Source organism: Bos indicus, chromosome 5 (assembly GCF_029378745.1).
Source record: "Bos indicus isolate NIAB-ARS_2022 breed Sahiwal x Tharparkar chromosome 5, NIAB-ARS_B.indTharparkar_mat_pri_1.0, whole genome shotgun sequence".
Classification (NCBI taxonomy): Eukaryota; Metazoa; Chordata; class Mammalia; order Artiodactyla; family Bovidae; genus Bos; species Bos indicus.
The window spans coordinates 62,913,774-62,932,310 of NC_091764.1; the positions used below are offsets into that span (position 1 = coordinate 62,913,774).

General features: G+C 43.7%; 1 protein-coding gene across 14 annotated transcripts in view; it reads right to left on the minus strand.

Moving 5' to 3' along the window:
- Positions 1-737: 737 nt before the first annotated feature.
- Positions 738-18,537, minus strand: part of ANKS1B (ankyrin repeat and sterile alpha motif domain containing 1B) — a 1,154,742-nt gene continuing 1,136,942 nt past the window's right edge. For 8 of the 14 annotated variants that reach the window (XM_019961140.2, XM_070789581.1, XM_070789584.1 and 5 more), the window contains 2 exons: positions 5,868-6,035; positions 738-2,574 (listed from right to left, as the gene is read on the minus strand). In XM_019961140.2, coding sequence (XP_019816699.2) covers positions 2,464-2,574; positions 5,868-6,035 — 279 coding nt within the window. In that variant the 3' untranslated portion in view covers positions 738-2,463. Of the gene's footprint in view, positions 2,591-5,867; positions 6,036-18,537 lie in introns of all 14 variants that reach the window. The other 6 variants (XM_070789585.1, XM_070789582.1, XM_070789580.1 and 3 more) reach the window with 2 other exon arrangements.

The following is an 18,537-nucleotide window of genomic DNA, read 5'->3' on the forward strand; positions in this document are numbered from 1 at the left end:
GAATGTGAATCATTGATTTTTCCAGTGTCTCTCTAACATGGCCCTTTTATCTCTTGACCCAGAGCTGGTACATGTGTCTGTGTCCCCTCAGTCTATACGCTGGTGTCCTAATGCTCCACAGTGCGTATCTGGAGATGGGCTTTTGGGAGATTAGGGTAAGGTGGGACCTGGGGGGTGGGGCCCTCATGGTGGGATTAGTGCCTTTATAAGAAGAGGTGCTCCCCCACCCTCTGCAGGCACACACAGAGGAGAGGTCCTGTGCGCACACAGCAAGAGAGCAGCCACCAACAAGCCAACCCAAGAGAAAAAGCCCTTAGAATGAAACCTACCTTGCTCACACCTCGATCTTGGACTTCCCAGACCTCCAGAACTGTAAGAAATTTGTTTAAGCCACCCAATATTTTGTTATGGCAGCCTAAGACAAATGTGTAGGCCTGTAGACAAACTTATAAAAATGATCTAGTTTGGTGGTCCTTCCTCTTTTAGAAGTTCTTTGTTACAGCCCACTTTACTATTTAAACAAAGACAGTGGTGGCTTTATGGCCGAATTCAAACTGTAAAGGCCACTGCATCTTTCTAAGACTGGCTGAACTTGGAAGTGAACCGATTTCCTCAACAGTTTGGCCAAGTAAAAAAATTCATTTAACTATGGATGCTGAGAAGGCTAAGCCTTTGGTTCTTTCCTATAAATGGAACTGGGAAGGTGCTCACAGAATGATGCCAAGCACCAACAGCTGTATAGTTTCCATTTTATTTTATGTGCTTTTTTTTAATAGGATATAAATAATGACAAAAATTACAAAATTTATAACTGGAAGCCCAAGCATATTTACACATATGTTTCCATTTCAGCAAAGCTACTGTTTACTTTGCTCCTATACAGTTTCCTTTTGGTACCATATTTTAGTGTTATTTTACTCTCAGTTTACTACATACATATCAACAGTGAATAGGCAAAATATATACAAGGAACTGTTCAGTTCAAGTAATTTAATATTGTATTAAAATTCTTTAACACTGAACTAAAGCCATATACATTTGTCAGTTTGAAATAAAATTTTCTGTCTTCAAAACTCACCAACTGATGATGTAACTGATAATCTCAGATTTAAAATAATATTGGTTAATTAAAAAAACATTAAGACAATCCCACAATTTATCAATATCGCTATAATGAACTTCAAAATGATTCACAATGTGATTGATTAGAACAATATACATTAAAATGTTATTTTTTTCTATAATGATATTGGTACTGTTTATATAATTTGATTCTACATAAATATACATTATGGTATCATACAAATACTCCACGGAGACATTAAAAAATTAAAATACCTTAAAGAAATGTAAGTAAATTTTATTTAATCAAAGAGTAAGCAAACATTTATTTATTTTGTTTCAAGAAAGTTTTATTACTTTGGAATCTCTCTTTTTTTATTTTTTTTATTTTTTCCTAGAAAAAAAGTTTTTTTGCAATAGAATTTTATTAATACCTTTCTCAAACAAGGTTTCCATGACAGAAATCTTGACAGCAGGAGCCCTAGATTTTTTTAACATGTTCTTTAAAACTGTGAAGATTAAAAAAAAAAAAAATCTCTGCAGGCTTATGGCTGCGTCAGCACTTTCGGTAAGACGCCAGTCTGCTGCCTGAATCTCCTGCTCTGGGGAATGGCCTGGGTACTCTGCCACACTGAGCAGCCCTCTTGGTGGTAGCAGGAGAAATTTAGTTATTTGAAATGAAACCAGAAACATCCCTCACGACTAACCTAGTTTTCTTATCAATGCATTAGTGAAACATTCTTTTTAATAAAAATATTTAATACAAGACACGTTTTTCTGTGCATAATAAATTCCTCTGTTTTAAATCATTAGGTTTTTGAATCAATCCACAGATGTAAAGATTTTCTTTATCTGACATGGTTGATTACATATAAAATCCACAAATATAGAAACTGGGAAACAGAATTCCCTGGCAATCAGGGGAGTAACTTCTGTTCTCTTGCATGAAACAATACTTAGTGAGATCATGACTTTAGAGATGCTTTCTGGGGGTAGTTCTGTTCTACCTTGAAAACGGCTGACAGTGGAAAATAAACCCAAGATTTTTACACTTTTCGGCAGTATAAGCGACCCCCTGTGTTTTTTCAAGGTGTTATCCCCAAATAACAGCAAAGCGAGGTTGGGGCAGAGTCATGAGAAATACCTCGGGTGGTGGCCAGGAGTGGGGGTTGGGAGCATCAGCCACAAACCTCTGCTCTGTCTCTCAGGGGTTACAGCTGGGAAGTCTTGGTTGCACTTTCTGTCACCGGTGCAGAAAGAACATCCCCAGGAGTGGCCAGTGACCTCTCGCCCATGACAAGGCCACACAAACAGAGCAGTCTTCCTCCCGGGCTGGGTGGAAAGCCTGCTCCGGGACTGCTCGGCGTGCAAGGCACCACGAGGACGGGAAGGAGGTGAGTATCAGAAAATTGTGGTCTCATACTTGGTATTTATCCCCCGCTTGGCCTCTTGTCCTGGCTCCACGATCCACGGCAGGTTGGCCAGAGTCTTTTGCTCAGATGGGTCGATCTGCTTTAGAACAGAAAGGCTAATGCCTGTTATACGGTACCTGCTCAGGAGTGCACGTATGCATTCTAACACTGCCTGGAAATCAGCATTGCACCCTGGCAAGACTTCAGGATGCTGGTGGGTGAGCCATTTGTTGGTTCTTCTGATCACGTTTACTGCATAGGAACCGTGTTCAAGGCACAGGGTTGGGGAGGGGGACGGTGATTGAGGCATGGCCCTTGCTCTTGAAGGCACACAGGTGGGGAGCGGATATAGGAATACTTTACTGAGAAGTGAGATTTGAAAGGGAAGAGGGCACTCTGAGGGCACCCAGGAAGGCCACTGACACCGTGTTGGGAGGCAGGGGAACTTCCTGGAGGAGGTGAACCAGGCTATGTCCTACCCAGCTCTCAAACCTCCATTGGTTTTCTTCAAGAGTCAGAATAAACCCAAAGTCCTCGGAGTGACTTCTTGGGGCCCTGCCTGCCAAGCCCATGCCCTCTGTGCCCATCAGCTCTCTGAATACACTCCAGACACCTGTGTTCTTTCTCCCCTAATGTCAGAGTGTGGCACAAATGTCACCCCCTCACCAGTTTACTGCATGTAAAGTAGCACCTCAGCTTTTCTGCTCTCCTCTTCTGCTCTCTTCTTTATAATCCTTATGCCATACACATCATGTTTATATGTTCATCTGCCACTAAAATGTACACTCACAAAGGTGGACTTCATTCTGTTTACTACGGTTTCCCTCTAACGTTGACAAGCTCCCAGCAACCCAGTAACCAACAGGCACCCAATCCGTTCCTGTCAACTAGACATTATTTCAAAATTAAGGTATACGTCCAAATGGAGAGCTGGAAAACTAAGCTTCCTGGTGAAGATGGGGGTGTGGAGCAGCATGCGCAGAGTCCCTGAGGGGAAGGGAGTGAGGGTTTGCAGTCAGGGTGCTGAGGGGGAGCTGGGAGGAGACAGCTGAGGGTGAGGAGGTGAGCAGGGCCAGGTCAGGCTGAGCCTCGACCTTGAACCAAACTGAGCTAGAAAACGTCAACACCATTTCATTGCCTGTGTATACAAGGTCATGCAGGCCCTGCCTGGGTAAAGCTTGAGTTCTAAGCTCTCATGGTGATAGGGGGGCGGATCAGGGAGGGGGCTGGGGCAGTTCTGCACCAGACCTCCCTGTCTGTCTTTGGTGTTTCCACGTGTGCCCCTGGCTGCTCTGCTCAGGAAACCTGGAACAAGGGAGCTGGCCAGAAGGCTATGGGGTTCGTGCTTTTCAGCTGCATGTGATCTGTCTGTACCTCCACAAGGCTGTGGGGGGGAATGTCACATGTCTAATCACAGGATATTCTCAACAGTAAACTATTGGGGCCGAGGGAAATGGAACACAGACACCTGCTGAGGGGGACGGGATCTTGGGGCAGTTAAAGAGCAGCAGTATTATTCACTGTATGTTCCATCTTTTTCAGTGAAGGCTTCTAAATGAATATTCTATGAGCCCGTATGGTGCACATCCCTTCATACTCGCCTGGAAGAAGTCTACAGGGACCAAAGAAAAGTCAGATGGAGGTAGGAACAGATTTATCCAGCCCACATGGGAATGTATACAATACAACAGACTAGAGCTAGTCCCCCAAATATTCTGAAAATTTCTGGATATTTAACCTGCTTTCCTGTGGGGTAAGACAGACAATATATAGGAGAGGCCTCTTTGTGTAGCTGGGGCCTGGATGACCAGCTGTAATCAGCTGTGCAGAAATGAGGGGGAGACAAAGCCAGGTGGAGGGAACACAGGTAGGTGGAAGCTTTGTCTATTCCAGGAATAGGGAGGCTGAGTGCCTGGGAGGAGTGTGGTGGGAAGTCAAGGCTGTGGTACCATGATGTGGCTGCCCTGTGGAGGAAGGGAGTTTCAGGAGATGTACTAGAGTAGTTTTGGAGATGTGGTGGTGATGGCTAGGATGGGAAGAGTGACAGAAGAAATGGAGAGGCGTGGATGGAGCTGAGAGATGTTTTAGGGGCTGAATGGATGGAATCTGCTTGTGGGCTGGACACAGGGCTGAGAGGAAAACAGGAATCAAGTCTGCTTTCTAGATTGATGGCTTGAGCAACTTGGTGACTGGTTAGCCTGTTTACTAAGCTGGCAGAGGTAGGGAGAGAGAAACAGCTTTGCAGAGAGATCAAGAATTCTGTTCTAGGCATAGTAAGTTTCAGCTGTCTGCTAAGTATCAAAGGAGAAATTGAACCTGTAGGTCTGGAGCTCTGGGAGTGCATCAGGGTTGGGAGCCAGTGGGGCTGGGAGGTGCTGAGGTGGGAGGACGTGCAGTTCCTGGCAATGGTCAGCAGTGAGGGACAAGCATGGGTGTGAATGGTGAGGTGGAAGAAAAGATCTGAGATGTGAGCTGTCAAGGAGCAGAGGCCAAAGAGAGGTCATGAACAAGAAGCCACATGATCTCCAAGCTTCTGCAAATGGTGCTTCTGCAAACATTAAAAACCCTACAAATTCCCCATGACCTGGGGTCGGTGGGGAGGAGGAGAGTCACAGATGGAAGGATATATGGGTGTGAGAGTGATGCCTCTGTGATGGCACTGCTGCCCGGAGTCCAAGAGTTCCAAGGATGCCATACGGAGCAGAAACCAGAAGTGAGGCTGGCTGGGAACATTCCAGCTTCTGGGTACTGCTACTACCAGAGGAGGCCGCTTTGAAGTCAGGAAAGTCTGTTAGGACAGGATGTGTGCAGAGCGTGTGGGAGGGAAGGGGAGGAAATTCCTGGAGGAAGGCAGATGCGAGGAGGAGGGGCAGTAGCTTCTGAACAATCCTGCTCTGCAGGAAGCCTCAGCTGCTGCGGGGAGAACACAGGGCCTGGTGCCCAGGCCTCTCCCACCCTGACTCCGTGCACAGCTTGAGCCCCCAGCTTCTACTTGCTGGGTACCAGGGACACCCTCGCTGTGAGCCTCTACCAACCTCTCTGCTGCCCAGTGGCCTGGAAGAGGCCTGCCCCCTGGAGGGATGGCAGCTGAGGCCTCAGGGAACTTGGTCCCCAGGTAGCTTGGATCTAGAGGAGAGATTGACCCGGGACAGCAGCACCCAGCCCCCTCCCAGGCTGCTTCAGGGCACAGGGTAAGTGGGATTTTCTCAGGAGCCTCCAGGTTCAGTAGACGGTCCCCAAGACTGCAGGAACTGGGGTGAGAGGATGACAGTTACAAGCCAGGACAAGGCTGAGGGGAGGACAGGAAGGGCAGGCCCTGGATTCTTACCAGCACCCACACCACCATAGATCCTTCCCTTCAGTTCTCAGAACACCTGTGTCTTGTCTACTTACCACCGACTTGCGAATGCTCACGCGGGGCTTGGGGATGGGCTTGGAGGGCTTGTTTTCAAAGCTTTCTGGAAGCGTGGAGGAATGCCCCCCTTTCCTGGCTTGCAGTGCAAGCTGATAGGCGACTTCAAATGCCTGTCCAAGCGTTAGGATGATCTCATAGGCTAAATTCTGCAAGAGAAATGAGAAAGCGTTTACAACAGCATCCTGCAGGTCAGAACAGAGTCACTGAGCACGCAAAGAGAGGACATTGAGGGGGTGAACCGGCGAGGACCTTGAGCTGCTCCACCTGACATGGCAGCGAGTCAGGGGAAATCTGACAGACTGCACACTCTGGGTCCAAGTTAGGGTCTAAGGAGGCATCAGTCACTGCTGCAATACACACGCCTACAGCTACCCTAAGGAGCCCGCCCTGGGTGACTGTTTTGCTCCCAGGCCTTAGAAGGCAAGGGGTTATACCAGTCCCTCAGCCTGTGAGGGTGAGCCCACACACTCCCCACGAGGTGCTCCGGAGAAATTTGGGTCTTTTTACCTCCAACATCTGTGATTCAGTGAACATCTCTGAAACACAATCACAGTCTAATTTAGGCAGAGGGGAGAGGCATTAGTCATGCTGGTGTGGTGTCTCGCAGTCACAGCAGCAAGCATGCAAACAGAGCCAATTATCCATCTATTTCTTGAGGCATCTGCTCTCCCTGTGGGTCCACTCCATATTTTATCACTAAATCAGTGTGAGAAAGGAGATTCTGCCCGAATGCCATGCCACGCAGTGCCTGGGAGAAATTCTTTTCTTCAGACCTTCAGTCATTCCCCTCAGGATGATGTCTTACTTCTCTCCTCCAGGTTCTTACTTCATTTCTGCCTTCTCTTTCGAGCACTGTCCCACCCCATCTTCTCTCACTGAGAAAACAAGACGTTGACCCTGAGGTCAACAGCACATCAATGAACCAGATGTCTAGGGGTTACAGTGAGTTTTCTTAAAACCACTGCCCCAGCTGAGTGCCGGCAAGGTCTGTCTCAAGTTTCCACGCTGATGAACATCCCTAGATGTCTGTGTGTGGTTTCTCAAAACCAGAAAAACTTTGCTGATTTTGCATCCTGTGACCCTGCCTCCTCAATCCAGGACACAGAACAGCTCAATTCCCACGACTGAGGGGTCTGGTGGGGACTGTTCCATCTTGATGAAGGAGGAGGGAGACGCAGGATGGCCATCAGAGGCCCTGTGGAAGAACCCGTGGGTTTCCACCCTGACCAGAGTTTATATCCATGCTGGCCTGCTGGCAGATCTAAATGCTTCTGAGCGTGAGAACTAGTCTCACAGAGGACATGTCTTCTCTTTAGAGACACAGGTGAAGAAGCAACACCCCACAAGACAGATGTGTGCTTACTGGAGACACTGAGCCTCACACAGCCAGCCAAGCTCTTCCTTCAATGAACATGGGCCAGTATTTGCCTCCTAGGATGAGTCAGACCAGGAAATTAGCAATGTACCAACAAATGCTAGCAGAGGAGGGCTGACCCTCACATCGCCACCAGGGTGGTGCCCTGGAAAGGGGCCCCGGGCTTAGGCTGCCCCACGAAGTCCGGGCTCTTGTCTCGTTCTGGCTGCTGTGGAGGTGGATGGTGGCTGTCCATCCATCAGGAGCAGGCACTGGTGCTCTAGGCGGGCAGCTGGACTGAGGGAAAGATGGCAGACTCAGCAATTCTGTAACATGCAGCTTTTTGATGCTGGGACAAAGGTACTTAATGAGTGTGAATTCCTTTACCGTTAACCTAAAAACAAGTTCCCGAAAGTGAGATTTACTTACAGCTCCAGTGTCTTCAAATGAAGGCCATTTGAGCAGGTGAGATTTTCACAAGACTATTATCAGAAGGCTAAAAGTTTTTGAAAGGTTCTGCTTAGAAGCTCTACCCTTTCATTTTAAAGAAGTTCCCAGTGGTAGGAAACCACTGAGATAAGACACAGAGACCCGACTAGCCCATGAGGTTCCCTGCCAGGTGGCCTCTCCTCATTTGGCTTGCATTCTCCATGACGTCTTGGCTTTTCATCTTATTTAGAATGCTCATTTTGAGAGTTGTTCTTTTATGATCTGTCAAGAGCTGGACATTGTTACTTCGCCTACGCTTTCTGTCATCTCGGTGTTTGAGGCTTCGATCCTGGATGCCAGCGACAGTCTGCAAGGAGCAGCTTATGGGGCTTTGCATGCAGAGAGTCCTGGGGCCCTAGAAGGACTCAGCAGATGGGGCCTGCGGACATGCATCTGAATGGGGGCGGGGGGTTCGTGTCTCCTGCCTCCTCTTAATACCATCCCCACTACTTAAGATGGGAGGAGAGTTACTGCCAGAGCAGGAGACTCAGGACCAAAAGTGATATCACAGTCGGACCAGAGCGGCTTAGGTGACATGCCCTTCCTTCCTCCTCGGAGCCAGGCCTGCTGACCCCAGAGATGCTGCCTGGCATGTGGATCCAGGGACGCTGCTTAAAAAACCCGAAACCCCAATTAGTCTCTGCTTACAGCATATCATCATCTTCACAGCTGGGGAGGCCAGTGCCTGGCACACTGCAGGCATGCAGGGGATCTTGTTTGCTGAATGAATGAATATCTAAAGGCCAAGCTGGAGTAATAACACTACTAGTTATTACTATAGGTACCATAGCTACTGTTAAGTGAGGACTTTGTAGATATTAGGCACTGAACCAACCAATAAAGTTTACCACGATCAGCTGCAGTGGAATATCATTATCCTCATTTTGTAGATGAGGAAACTGAGGCTCAGAAAGGTTAATCTGACATCACAAGCTAGAAAGTTACAAAGCAGTGGTATGAACCAATATTTGTGACCTAAAAGTCTATGTTCTTTCAAACTAATTTGAAAAGATTTATGCACCCCAGTGTTCACAGCAGCACTGTTTACAATAGCCAAGGCGTGGAAGCAACCTCAAGTCCATCAACAGATGAATGGATAAAGATGTGGTATATAAGGGAATATTAATCATAAAAAATGAAATAATTCCATTTTAACATGCATAGACCTAGAGATTAGCATACTATGTGTAGTAAGAGATAAATATCATGATATCACATATGTGGAATCTTAAAAAATGATACAAATCAACTTATTTACAAAACAGACTCCCAGACACAGAAAGCTTATGGTTACCAAAGGGGAAGGTCGGGGGACAACTTGGGAGTTTGGGATTAACATATACACACTACTGTATATAAAATAGAAAAACAAAGGCCTACTGTATAGCACAAGGAACTATATTCAGTATCTTATAACAACCTATAATGGAAAAGAATCTGAAAAAATAATATATATAAAAGCAGATGCCTAGGCTGGTAACTCTGACTCAAACTGAATCTCTTAACTTTGTATCAATTCTGCCAATCCACTGTATTTTATATAAACACCTGGAATATTGTGAGTCAACTATGCTTCAAAAAAGGTATGTTCCCACCCTCCCCATGTGTGGTAGCTTGTCTCCAAGGTGGCAGGCATCACTCTTCTGCTTCCCTCATGCCACGGTGTTCCCATTGAGAGGCCTAGTCTGTTCTTTCACCTCCTTGAATCTGGATTAGATATCCTGACTTCCGTAACTAGCAGAATGTGCAGAAGTGACATGCTGGGACTTATGAGATTAGATTGTGAGGGTCTTTCAGCTTCTACCTGGACCTCATGGAACACTCACTCTGAGGAAAACCAGCCACATAGAAAAACATCTCATCTTGAGATTAACACACTGTATGCCCAAGCTGGCCAGGGGAAGAGGCTGCCTGTAGAGAAACAGCAGTTGCGGCCATCCCAGGCCAGCCTCCAGATAAATGAAGTGAAGGAGTGACACCAGACATTCAAGAGCCAAGAGATGCCACACCCAGGATCCCAGACAGATGGCCCCATTGGAGGCCCCAGATATCATGGAGCAGAAGTGTTCTGCTTTGCCCAGATACCTGACTCTCAGAATTGTAAACATGATAAAATGGATGTTTTTTTTTTTTTAGGGTTTCCAAGTGAGTTTATTCATTCTCCACTCAATGCATCTTATGTTTTGACAAGAACAACAAAGAACTAGAAAATATCCAGATGTTTAAAACTTAAGTAACATGTTTTGAAATAACAATTCAATCAGAAAATATTTTTAAATTATGAGGAAAAGAGACATATCAAAAATTTTAAGAGCGACAGCTAAAGCAGCACTCAGAAGAAAAATGATCGTACTAAAATGCAGAGTTTGAGTACTGCAAACTCAGTGATCTCAACTTCCATCTTAAGAAGCTGCATAAGGAAACGCAAAGAAATTAGAACCTCTTTATCTCTAATAATACAGAGAAAAGTAAAACCTAAATAAGTAGAATGAGAAAATCAACAGAGTTAAATGTTGGTTCTTTAAGAGTAGTAAAAATGATCATTCCCAAGCAAGACTAATCAAGTAAAATTCCAGTGAGAAATAAACTGTCAGCATCAAGAACAAATAAATACATTTTAACTGACTCCTGCATAAGACACGGAGATGAGGAGAAGCAAGGGAGAGGATGAAAAACTGTACCTGTTTCGAAGCCATCCAGAAAAATCACGTTTCAGATTCTATTGTATTCAATTTAATCCCACGTACATTCATTAGAAGAGAACATAAGGACTATCAATCTAGTATTATCTGCCTAGAAAGGGCAAGCACATGAATTTTTGAAATAAAGTTGAGTTCAAATTCATTCTCTACCTTGACCTAAATGTATGACTTTTAGGAAATTATATAAACTTTCTGAACTTATTCTTCTCATTTAACAAATGGAGGATAGTAATATCAACCTCACAGGGCTGTTGGAAGGATTAGAGATAAAACACCAAGCACAGGAGTAACTTACACCCTACAGAATGTAACATGACCCATAACCACGGCATCTGTAGTTTATCTGTAGGAAAGATACAAAAATATATCTTGGCATAACGTCATTCATTTTGATATGTGACCTTTGCTGAAAAGTCTGGGCATTTATTTTTCTTGACCAGCCAACAGGTTTGGAGAGGTCATTCTTCAACACAGAGGATGTTACCAACATATTAGCAATATAAAAGAATCGTATGAAAAATAAAATAAAAAACTACATAAAATTTCTACTCTAACTTTATACAGTAATTGGTGTGCTGTGATTCATGGGGTCGCAAAGAGTCAGACATGACTGAGTGACTGAACTGAACTGAATTTTTCTTGACTATTAGATCAAGATAAAAACTATGTCAATAGCATAAGTTATTTTAAGATCCTGGAGGAAAAGGTTTCCATCTCTGGTGTTAATTTTATGACGAAAGTTTCCCCCAAAGTCCCAACTTTCCACCAGCATGTCTCCTGAATCGTGTGTGTTGATCTGCACTGCCAGGGCTCAGCCATGCTGACTGACCCATCTGCAAGATGAATCCTCAGGATCTTTGAAGAAACTGGTCACGGCTGAGATTATCCATGCATCTAAATTTGACATTTCTTCCATCTAAGATGGACTTCAGTTTCCTTATAGAGGAGCCAGAGCATGAGTCACTGGGAGGTTTTCCAGTGTCATGTACCAGCCAAGCCTCTAGTTCAACCTGTGGCCTCAAGTTAGGGGCTTCCACTCGTCCAAATACGCTCATGCTATCAAAGGCGTTCTCCAACGATCCATTGAGCACCACCCGGACTGTACTACAGGCACTTTCTGCAAACCTTTCAGACAGCACTTCCCAGAATACAGAAAGATAGTTGGTTCTGCAGTCTTTCCTCCAGTCTGGACAAGACCAAATGTTCAAATCAGAAGAGCCTGGCTCTCCACACCAGCTGAGGCCATCCGCAAGGTAACCCAGCAGCGTGTCCTCCAGAGTCATCAGGCGCTGCCTTTTCACGTATTCATGAGCCAGCTCCTTCGTTTTGCTCCAGAAGACTTGCTGGCCACAAGGCACAGTGGGAGGTGCCAGGTTGATCAGGGAGTTGTAGTCTTCCTTTGTCGCTTTGCAGGGATCCTTGGAAATGAAGGCACTCATGAATGCCTGCCTGATCGCTTGGCAGTTTCTGCTTCTGGAACCCGGCCGGATCGTCTGGGTGTAGGTGTCGCATCGCTCCTGGATGATTTTCTGAAAATCAGCGGTGCTGCCTGCCCCGTGCCACCTGTTGAGCTCGGAGTAGTGCCACTTGTAGATTCCGATCGCCCCCCCCCGGTGATCCCCGCCACCAGGAAGAACAGAAGAACGCACCAGCAAAGCTTCTTTATCGGCGTGCAGCAGTCGGCCATGGGGTCCGATGAGGGTCTCCCGGACCAATTTGTAGAAGCAGCCGCTGGAGTCTGAGCAGCCGGGGAGGAGAGCGCTAGCCCGTTTCTCAAACTGCACTTCCCCTTTAGCGCTCGCTCGCCTTTTCTCTCGCTTCCTTTCCTACTCCTCCCCCCTCCTTCGAAGTCCCTCAGTGGCGATCGCTGATAAAATGGATGTTGTTTTATAGCACTAAGTTTTGGGTGTGGTTTGCTAAATAAACAGCAATAGATAACTGGAATACCATGCAATGCTAAGGAAGGCTGGCTAGACCTCATTCAGGTGGCAGGAAGAGGAACCATCAACCTGCACGTGGGGATGAACAGTACAGTCATAATTAGCAAGCCAAATCCAACAAAACAAAGTTCATGTACCATGACCAGGTTGGATTCACTGCATGGTTGGTCACTTGGAAAGTTCAACATACACAAATTAATCAATGTGATACACCACATCAACAAAAGATAAAAACCATATGGTCATCTCAAAAGATACAGAAAGAGCATTTGATAAAATTCATCAACATCCATTTATGATAAAAACTCTTATGGAAGTGGGTATAGAGGGAATATACCTCAACATAATAAAAACTATGACAAACCCATGATCCATATAATAATAGTGAAAAGCTGAAAGCCTTCCTGCTACGATCTGGAACAGGTATTCTTGGGTATCTCAAGAATACCCACTCTCACCTCTTCTATTCAAGTTAGTAAGTCCTAGCCAGAGCAATTGGAAAAGAAATAAAAGGTATCCAAATTGGTAGGGAAAAGGCAAAATTGTCTTTATATGCAGATACATATTATATATGCATACTATACACGGAAAACCCAAGATTCCACTCAAAACTATTAGAACTGATAAATTCAGCAAGGTAGCAGGATGTTAAGAGTAACATACAGAAATGGATTGCATTTCTTTACATTAACAATGAAGTATCAGAAAGGGAATATAAACTATCTCAACATTACATCAAAAAGTATTTAGTAATAAACCTCACCAAGAAGGTGAAAGACTTATATGCTGAGAACTACAAAATGTTAATAAAGGAAATCAAAGACTATTCAAAGACATGGAAAGATATCCCATGCTCTTGGGCTGGAAGATTTAATATTGTTAAAATGGCCATACTGTCCAAAGCAATATACAGATTTAAAGTGATCCTTATCAAATTACCTGTGACATTTTTCGCAAAACTAGAATAATCCTCAAATTTATATGGAACCATAAAAGACTCAAGATTGCCAAAGCAGGAAACCTAATTCTCCCAGTCTTCAAGCAATACTACAAAGCTATAGTAATCAAAAGTGTGGTATTGGCACAAAAACAGACATATGGATCAATGGACAGAGTAGAGTCCAGAAATAAGCCCATATACTTATAGTCAGTTAATCTACAGCAAAAGAATCAAGAATATACAATGGGGAGAAGACAATATCTTCAGCAAGCAGTGTTGGGAAAGTTGGACAGCAGCATGCAAATCACTGAAGTTAGAACACACTCTCACATCATACACAAAAATAAACTCAAAATGGCTTAAAGAAGTAAAATATAGGTCATGACACCATAAAACTCCTAGAAGAGAACACAGGCGAAACATTCTCTGACATAAATTGTATCAATGTTTTCTTGGGTCAGTCTCTCAAGACAATGGAAATAAAAGCAAAGATAAACAAATAGGACCTAATCAAACTTCTAAGCTTTTCAGAGCAAAGGAAACCATAAACGAAAGGAAAAGACAACATACAGACCAGGAGAAAATATTTGCAAAATGATGCAACCCATACAACTTGACTTCCAGAATATAAAAACATCTTATACAACTCAATAATGAAAAAAAAAAAAAAAAAAAAGCCCAATCAAAAAGTAGGCAGAACACCTAAAAAGACATTTCCTCAAAGACAACGTACAGATGGCCAATAGGCACATGGAAGAAGCTTAACATTGCTAATTATTAAAGAAATGCAAATCAAAACTACAGTTAGGTACCACCTCACACAAATCAGAATGGCTGTCATTAAAAAGTCTACAAATAAATGCTAGAGAAGGTGTGGAGAAAAGAGAACCCTCCTATGGCTGTTGGTGGGAATGTGAATTGGAATAGCCACTATGGAAAACAGTATGGAAGTTACTGAGAAAGCTACAAATAGAACTGTATGACCCAGCAATACCACTCTTGTGCATATATCCAGACAAATACATAATTCAGAAAGACACATGCACCCCTGTGTTCATAATAGCCAAGACATGAAAATAACCTAAATGTCCACTGACAGATGAATATATAAAGAAGATACTATACATATATACAATGGAATACTACTCAGCCATAAAAAGAATGAAATAATGCCATTTGCAGCAATATGAATGGACCTGGAGATTATCATACTAAGTGAAGGAATCCAGAAAGAAAAATATTTAAATGTGGAATCTAAAATATGACACAAATGGACATATCTATGAAACAGAAATAGACTCACAGAGAAAACAGACTTGTAGTTGCCAAGGAGGAAGAGGACAGGGGAGGGAAGGATGGGGAGTTTGGGGTTATCAGATGCACACTGTTATAGAAAGAATGGATAAACAAGGCCCTACTGTATAGCACGGACTTCCCTGTTAGCTCAGCTGGTTAAGAATCCACCTGCAATGTAGGAGGCCTGGGTTTGATCCCTGGGCTGGGAAGAACCCCTGGAGGAGGGCATGGCAACCCACTCTAGTATCCTTGCTTGGAGAATCCCCATGGACAGAGGAGCCTGGCGGGCTGCAGCCCATGGGGTTGCAAAGAGTCAGACAGGACTGAGCGACTAAGCACGCACTGTATAGCACAGGAAGCTATATTCAGTATCTTGTGATAAACCATAATGCAAAAGAATATGAAAAAGAATATAAACTGAATCACTTTGTTGTATAGCAGAAATTAATGCAACATTGTAAATCAATTATACTTCAGTAAAATTTAAAAAATAACAGTACCCAGTCCCAGGAGGTCGGAGCCTCTACCCCCAGCCCTGACCTTGGGAAGGCTAGCTGATGCTTGTGATCCATTGGGTCACAGTAAGCACCTGGGTGTCCCTCCACATGCTGGCCCAAACCCCAGCTGACAACCACACTTTCATCTCTGGTTGCTACTTCGCTTGGGCATAAATCCAAACTCATTTAGTTTTATGTTCACTACCTCCCATCCCTCAAATGCTATAACTGGGTTGTCTCTGACCCTAGCTCCTAGCTTACTGGAAAATACCTGCCTTGGCCTTTCCAGCGTGACTCTCTTTTTGAGATCACACTTATTACAGCAATTGACTTTGAGTACTGTCTACCTTACACAGACCGCAGAGAAAGAAGGAAGCCTGTATCACTGCATGTGTCTTCAGGGCTGGCGTCGGGGGGGAGGGGGGTGACTACTGGGAAGAGTATGCTCTGAGCTGGTTTTCTTCTCTCAAAATGGGGATAGTAACACATGATGTATGCACCTTACTGGATTACCTTGAGAATCATTCATAATAACATTTACCCTAATGACAATTAACGTTTATTATTCATTGTGTGCCATGCTGCACATGGACTGTCTCATTTAATCCTAACAGCCACCCTGTGGAAGTTACATTAAACAGCTGTGGGGCCATTATCATCTCTGTTTTGCATGTCAGAGAATTAAGCTCAGGAAGGTTAAATAACTTGTTCACGAAGACAGCACCTGGCTGAGCTGGGCTTTAAATCCAGTGGTCCCTATAGGCTGTGCTCTTGACCACTGTACCTTAGAATTATACTTAAGACTGGCTCAGATGGTAAAGAATCTGCCTGCAATGTGGGACACCTGGGTTCGGGAAGATCCCATGGAGAGGGAAATTGCAACCCACTCCAATATTCTTGCCTGGAGAATTCCACGGACAGAGGAGCCTGGTAGGCTACAGTCCATGGGGTTGCAAAGAATCGGACATAACCGAGCAACTAACACTTTCACTTCCTTTCTAAATAGAAGACTTCTGCATACCTAAATAGACATTAAAGAATACATACAGATGGCCATTAGGCATATGAAAAGATGCTCACCATTGCTAATTATTAGAGAAATACAAACTAAAACTACGTACAATGAGGTAGGGTCAGAATGGCCATCATTCAAAGTCTACAAGGAATAAATGCAGCAGGGGGTGTGGGGGAAGGGAACCTTCTATACTGTTGGTGGGAATGTAAATTGGTGGGTACTATGGTGGTTCCTTAAAAAACTAAAAACAGGGTTACTATATGATCCGACAATCTCACTGCTGGGCATATATCTGGAGAAAACTGTAATTTGAAAAGATAACATGCACCCCAATGTTCATAGTGGCACTATTTACAACAGCCAAGACATGGAAACAACCTAAGTGTATATCAACAGAGGAATGGATAAAGATGTGGTATGCCTCTCTCTCTCTATATATATAGATATAGATGGCTTCTCTGGTGGCTCAGACAGTAAAGAATCGCCTGCAACGCAGGTGACCTGGGTTCTAAGATGTAGTGTGTGTGTGTATATTATACACACATACACACAATGGAATACTACAAAACCATAAAAAGAATGAAATAATTCCACTTGCAGCAATGTGATAGAGATTACTATGAGAAATAAGTCAGAGAAAGACAAATACCATATGATATCACTTATATGTGGAGACTAAAGTATGATACAAATGAACTTATCTACAAACAGAGATAGACTCAGAGACCTAGAAGACAAACTTATGGTCACCAAGAGGGAAAAGTGGGGGAGGAATAAATTAGGAATTTGGGATGAACAGAGTCACACTACTACATATAAAATAGATAAGCAACAAGGACCTGCTGTATAGCACAGGGAACTATATTCAATATAATAAACTATAATGAAAAATATATGTATAACTGAATCGCTTTGTTGTACACCAGAAACTAACACAACATTATAAATTAACTGTACTTCAATTAAAAAGTAGAAGACCTCTTCAAACTGCTAAAAAAGAAAAAATCTTAACATTAAATCCAGAAGCTCCTGGGTGATAGATGCATCTTGGCTGGGTGAAGGTCTCATGTTTGGAGGGTGTCTCCCGTCAGGCAGGAGGTGTTCTCTAGGCAGAGGGTGTTCTCTACAATTTCACGTGAACTGTTAACACAGGGATTCTCAGCTGGTGGCCCTGCCCCTTGCATGGTGAGGGATGATGTAAGGGATGAAAGGCAACTCTTCCTCTCCAACGGAGTGTCTTCGGGGTGAAGGCAGGGAATCTCAATTCAATGGGGACACCTGTCCCAGGGGGCACATTACAATCTCCAAAGGCCTTCCCCTTCTCCACCCCCTAGGATTTTGATCTGTGGATTACATTAGAGGGCCACCATATTTTAAGGACAGATTTTAAGTATAATCTAAGGATGCAAACTTTGTTATTCTATGGAAACTAGAGAGGTCTGCAGGCCAGCCTGTATTTACTGTGAGCTTCTTAAGGCAGTCAGGACTGGCAGTTGAATGTCAATCACCATGGATATTACCAAGCTACTTCCTTATGTCAAGGGCTGAGTCCTTGGTGCCTGGCCTCTAACAGGTGTCCAGGAATTGCTCCCTGAATGATGTCAGGGAGAGGGGGCTCAGGATACAGACAAAGAGGTGTCCCTCATCGACCTCCTGCATCTCATCTGGCACTCTCATCACTTTGGTGTTAGAATAACTGCTGTGTAGACTACAGGTAGTCTGTCCCCTAGGAAAAATTCTGGCCACCCAGGTAAATACTTTCTATTAATTGGCACATCACTAGGATTTTTCTGTGTTGGAAACTCCGGGTTTGAATATCTTTTGGGCTCAAGGGTTCAATGGCATATTCACAAGAATATTCATCACAGTGTTAAAAATGTGCTTAATAGGGAATTGATTAAATATACTACATAGATCTACACAGGGGCTACTAGGCAGCCATTTAAGATGAAAATGGAGGCATTTAAAAGACTGATTAAAAGACTCAGTAAAAAATTATGTATACATACAAACATAGATGGTATCTATGTGCATAGAAAATGGATATATATTAAAATGTTATTAAATGGTTATCATTGATTGTTGAGATCATTGAGTGTTGAGGACAGTTTTTTTATACTTCTTTGTATGTTTTGAACTTCATTCAAATGAAAATGAATTATTTTACAATCATAAAATAATAAGCTTTTGCATTTGAGAATTAAAAATAAGAGAAAATCTAGCTCATATCTATCACCTGCCTCTTTGTTCTTTGGCAGAGAGGGCTGGGAACTTCTCCAGGCAAAATCCAGACCCTGTTTTTTGGTGTTTCCATGACTCACCCCCATGAACCAGTGGCACTGGCCATCCATTTGGTCAAAAGTCTCATTTAAGCTCTTTAGTTTTCCATTGGATGTCAATTCTAGCATCTGCTCA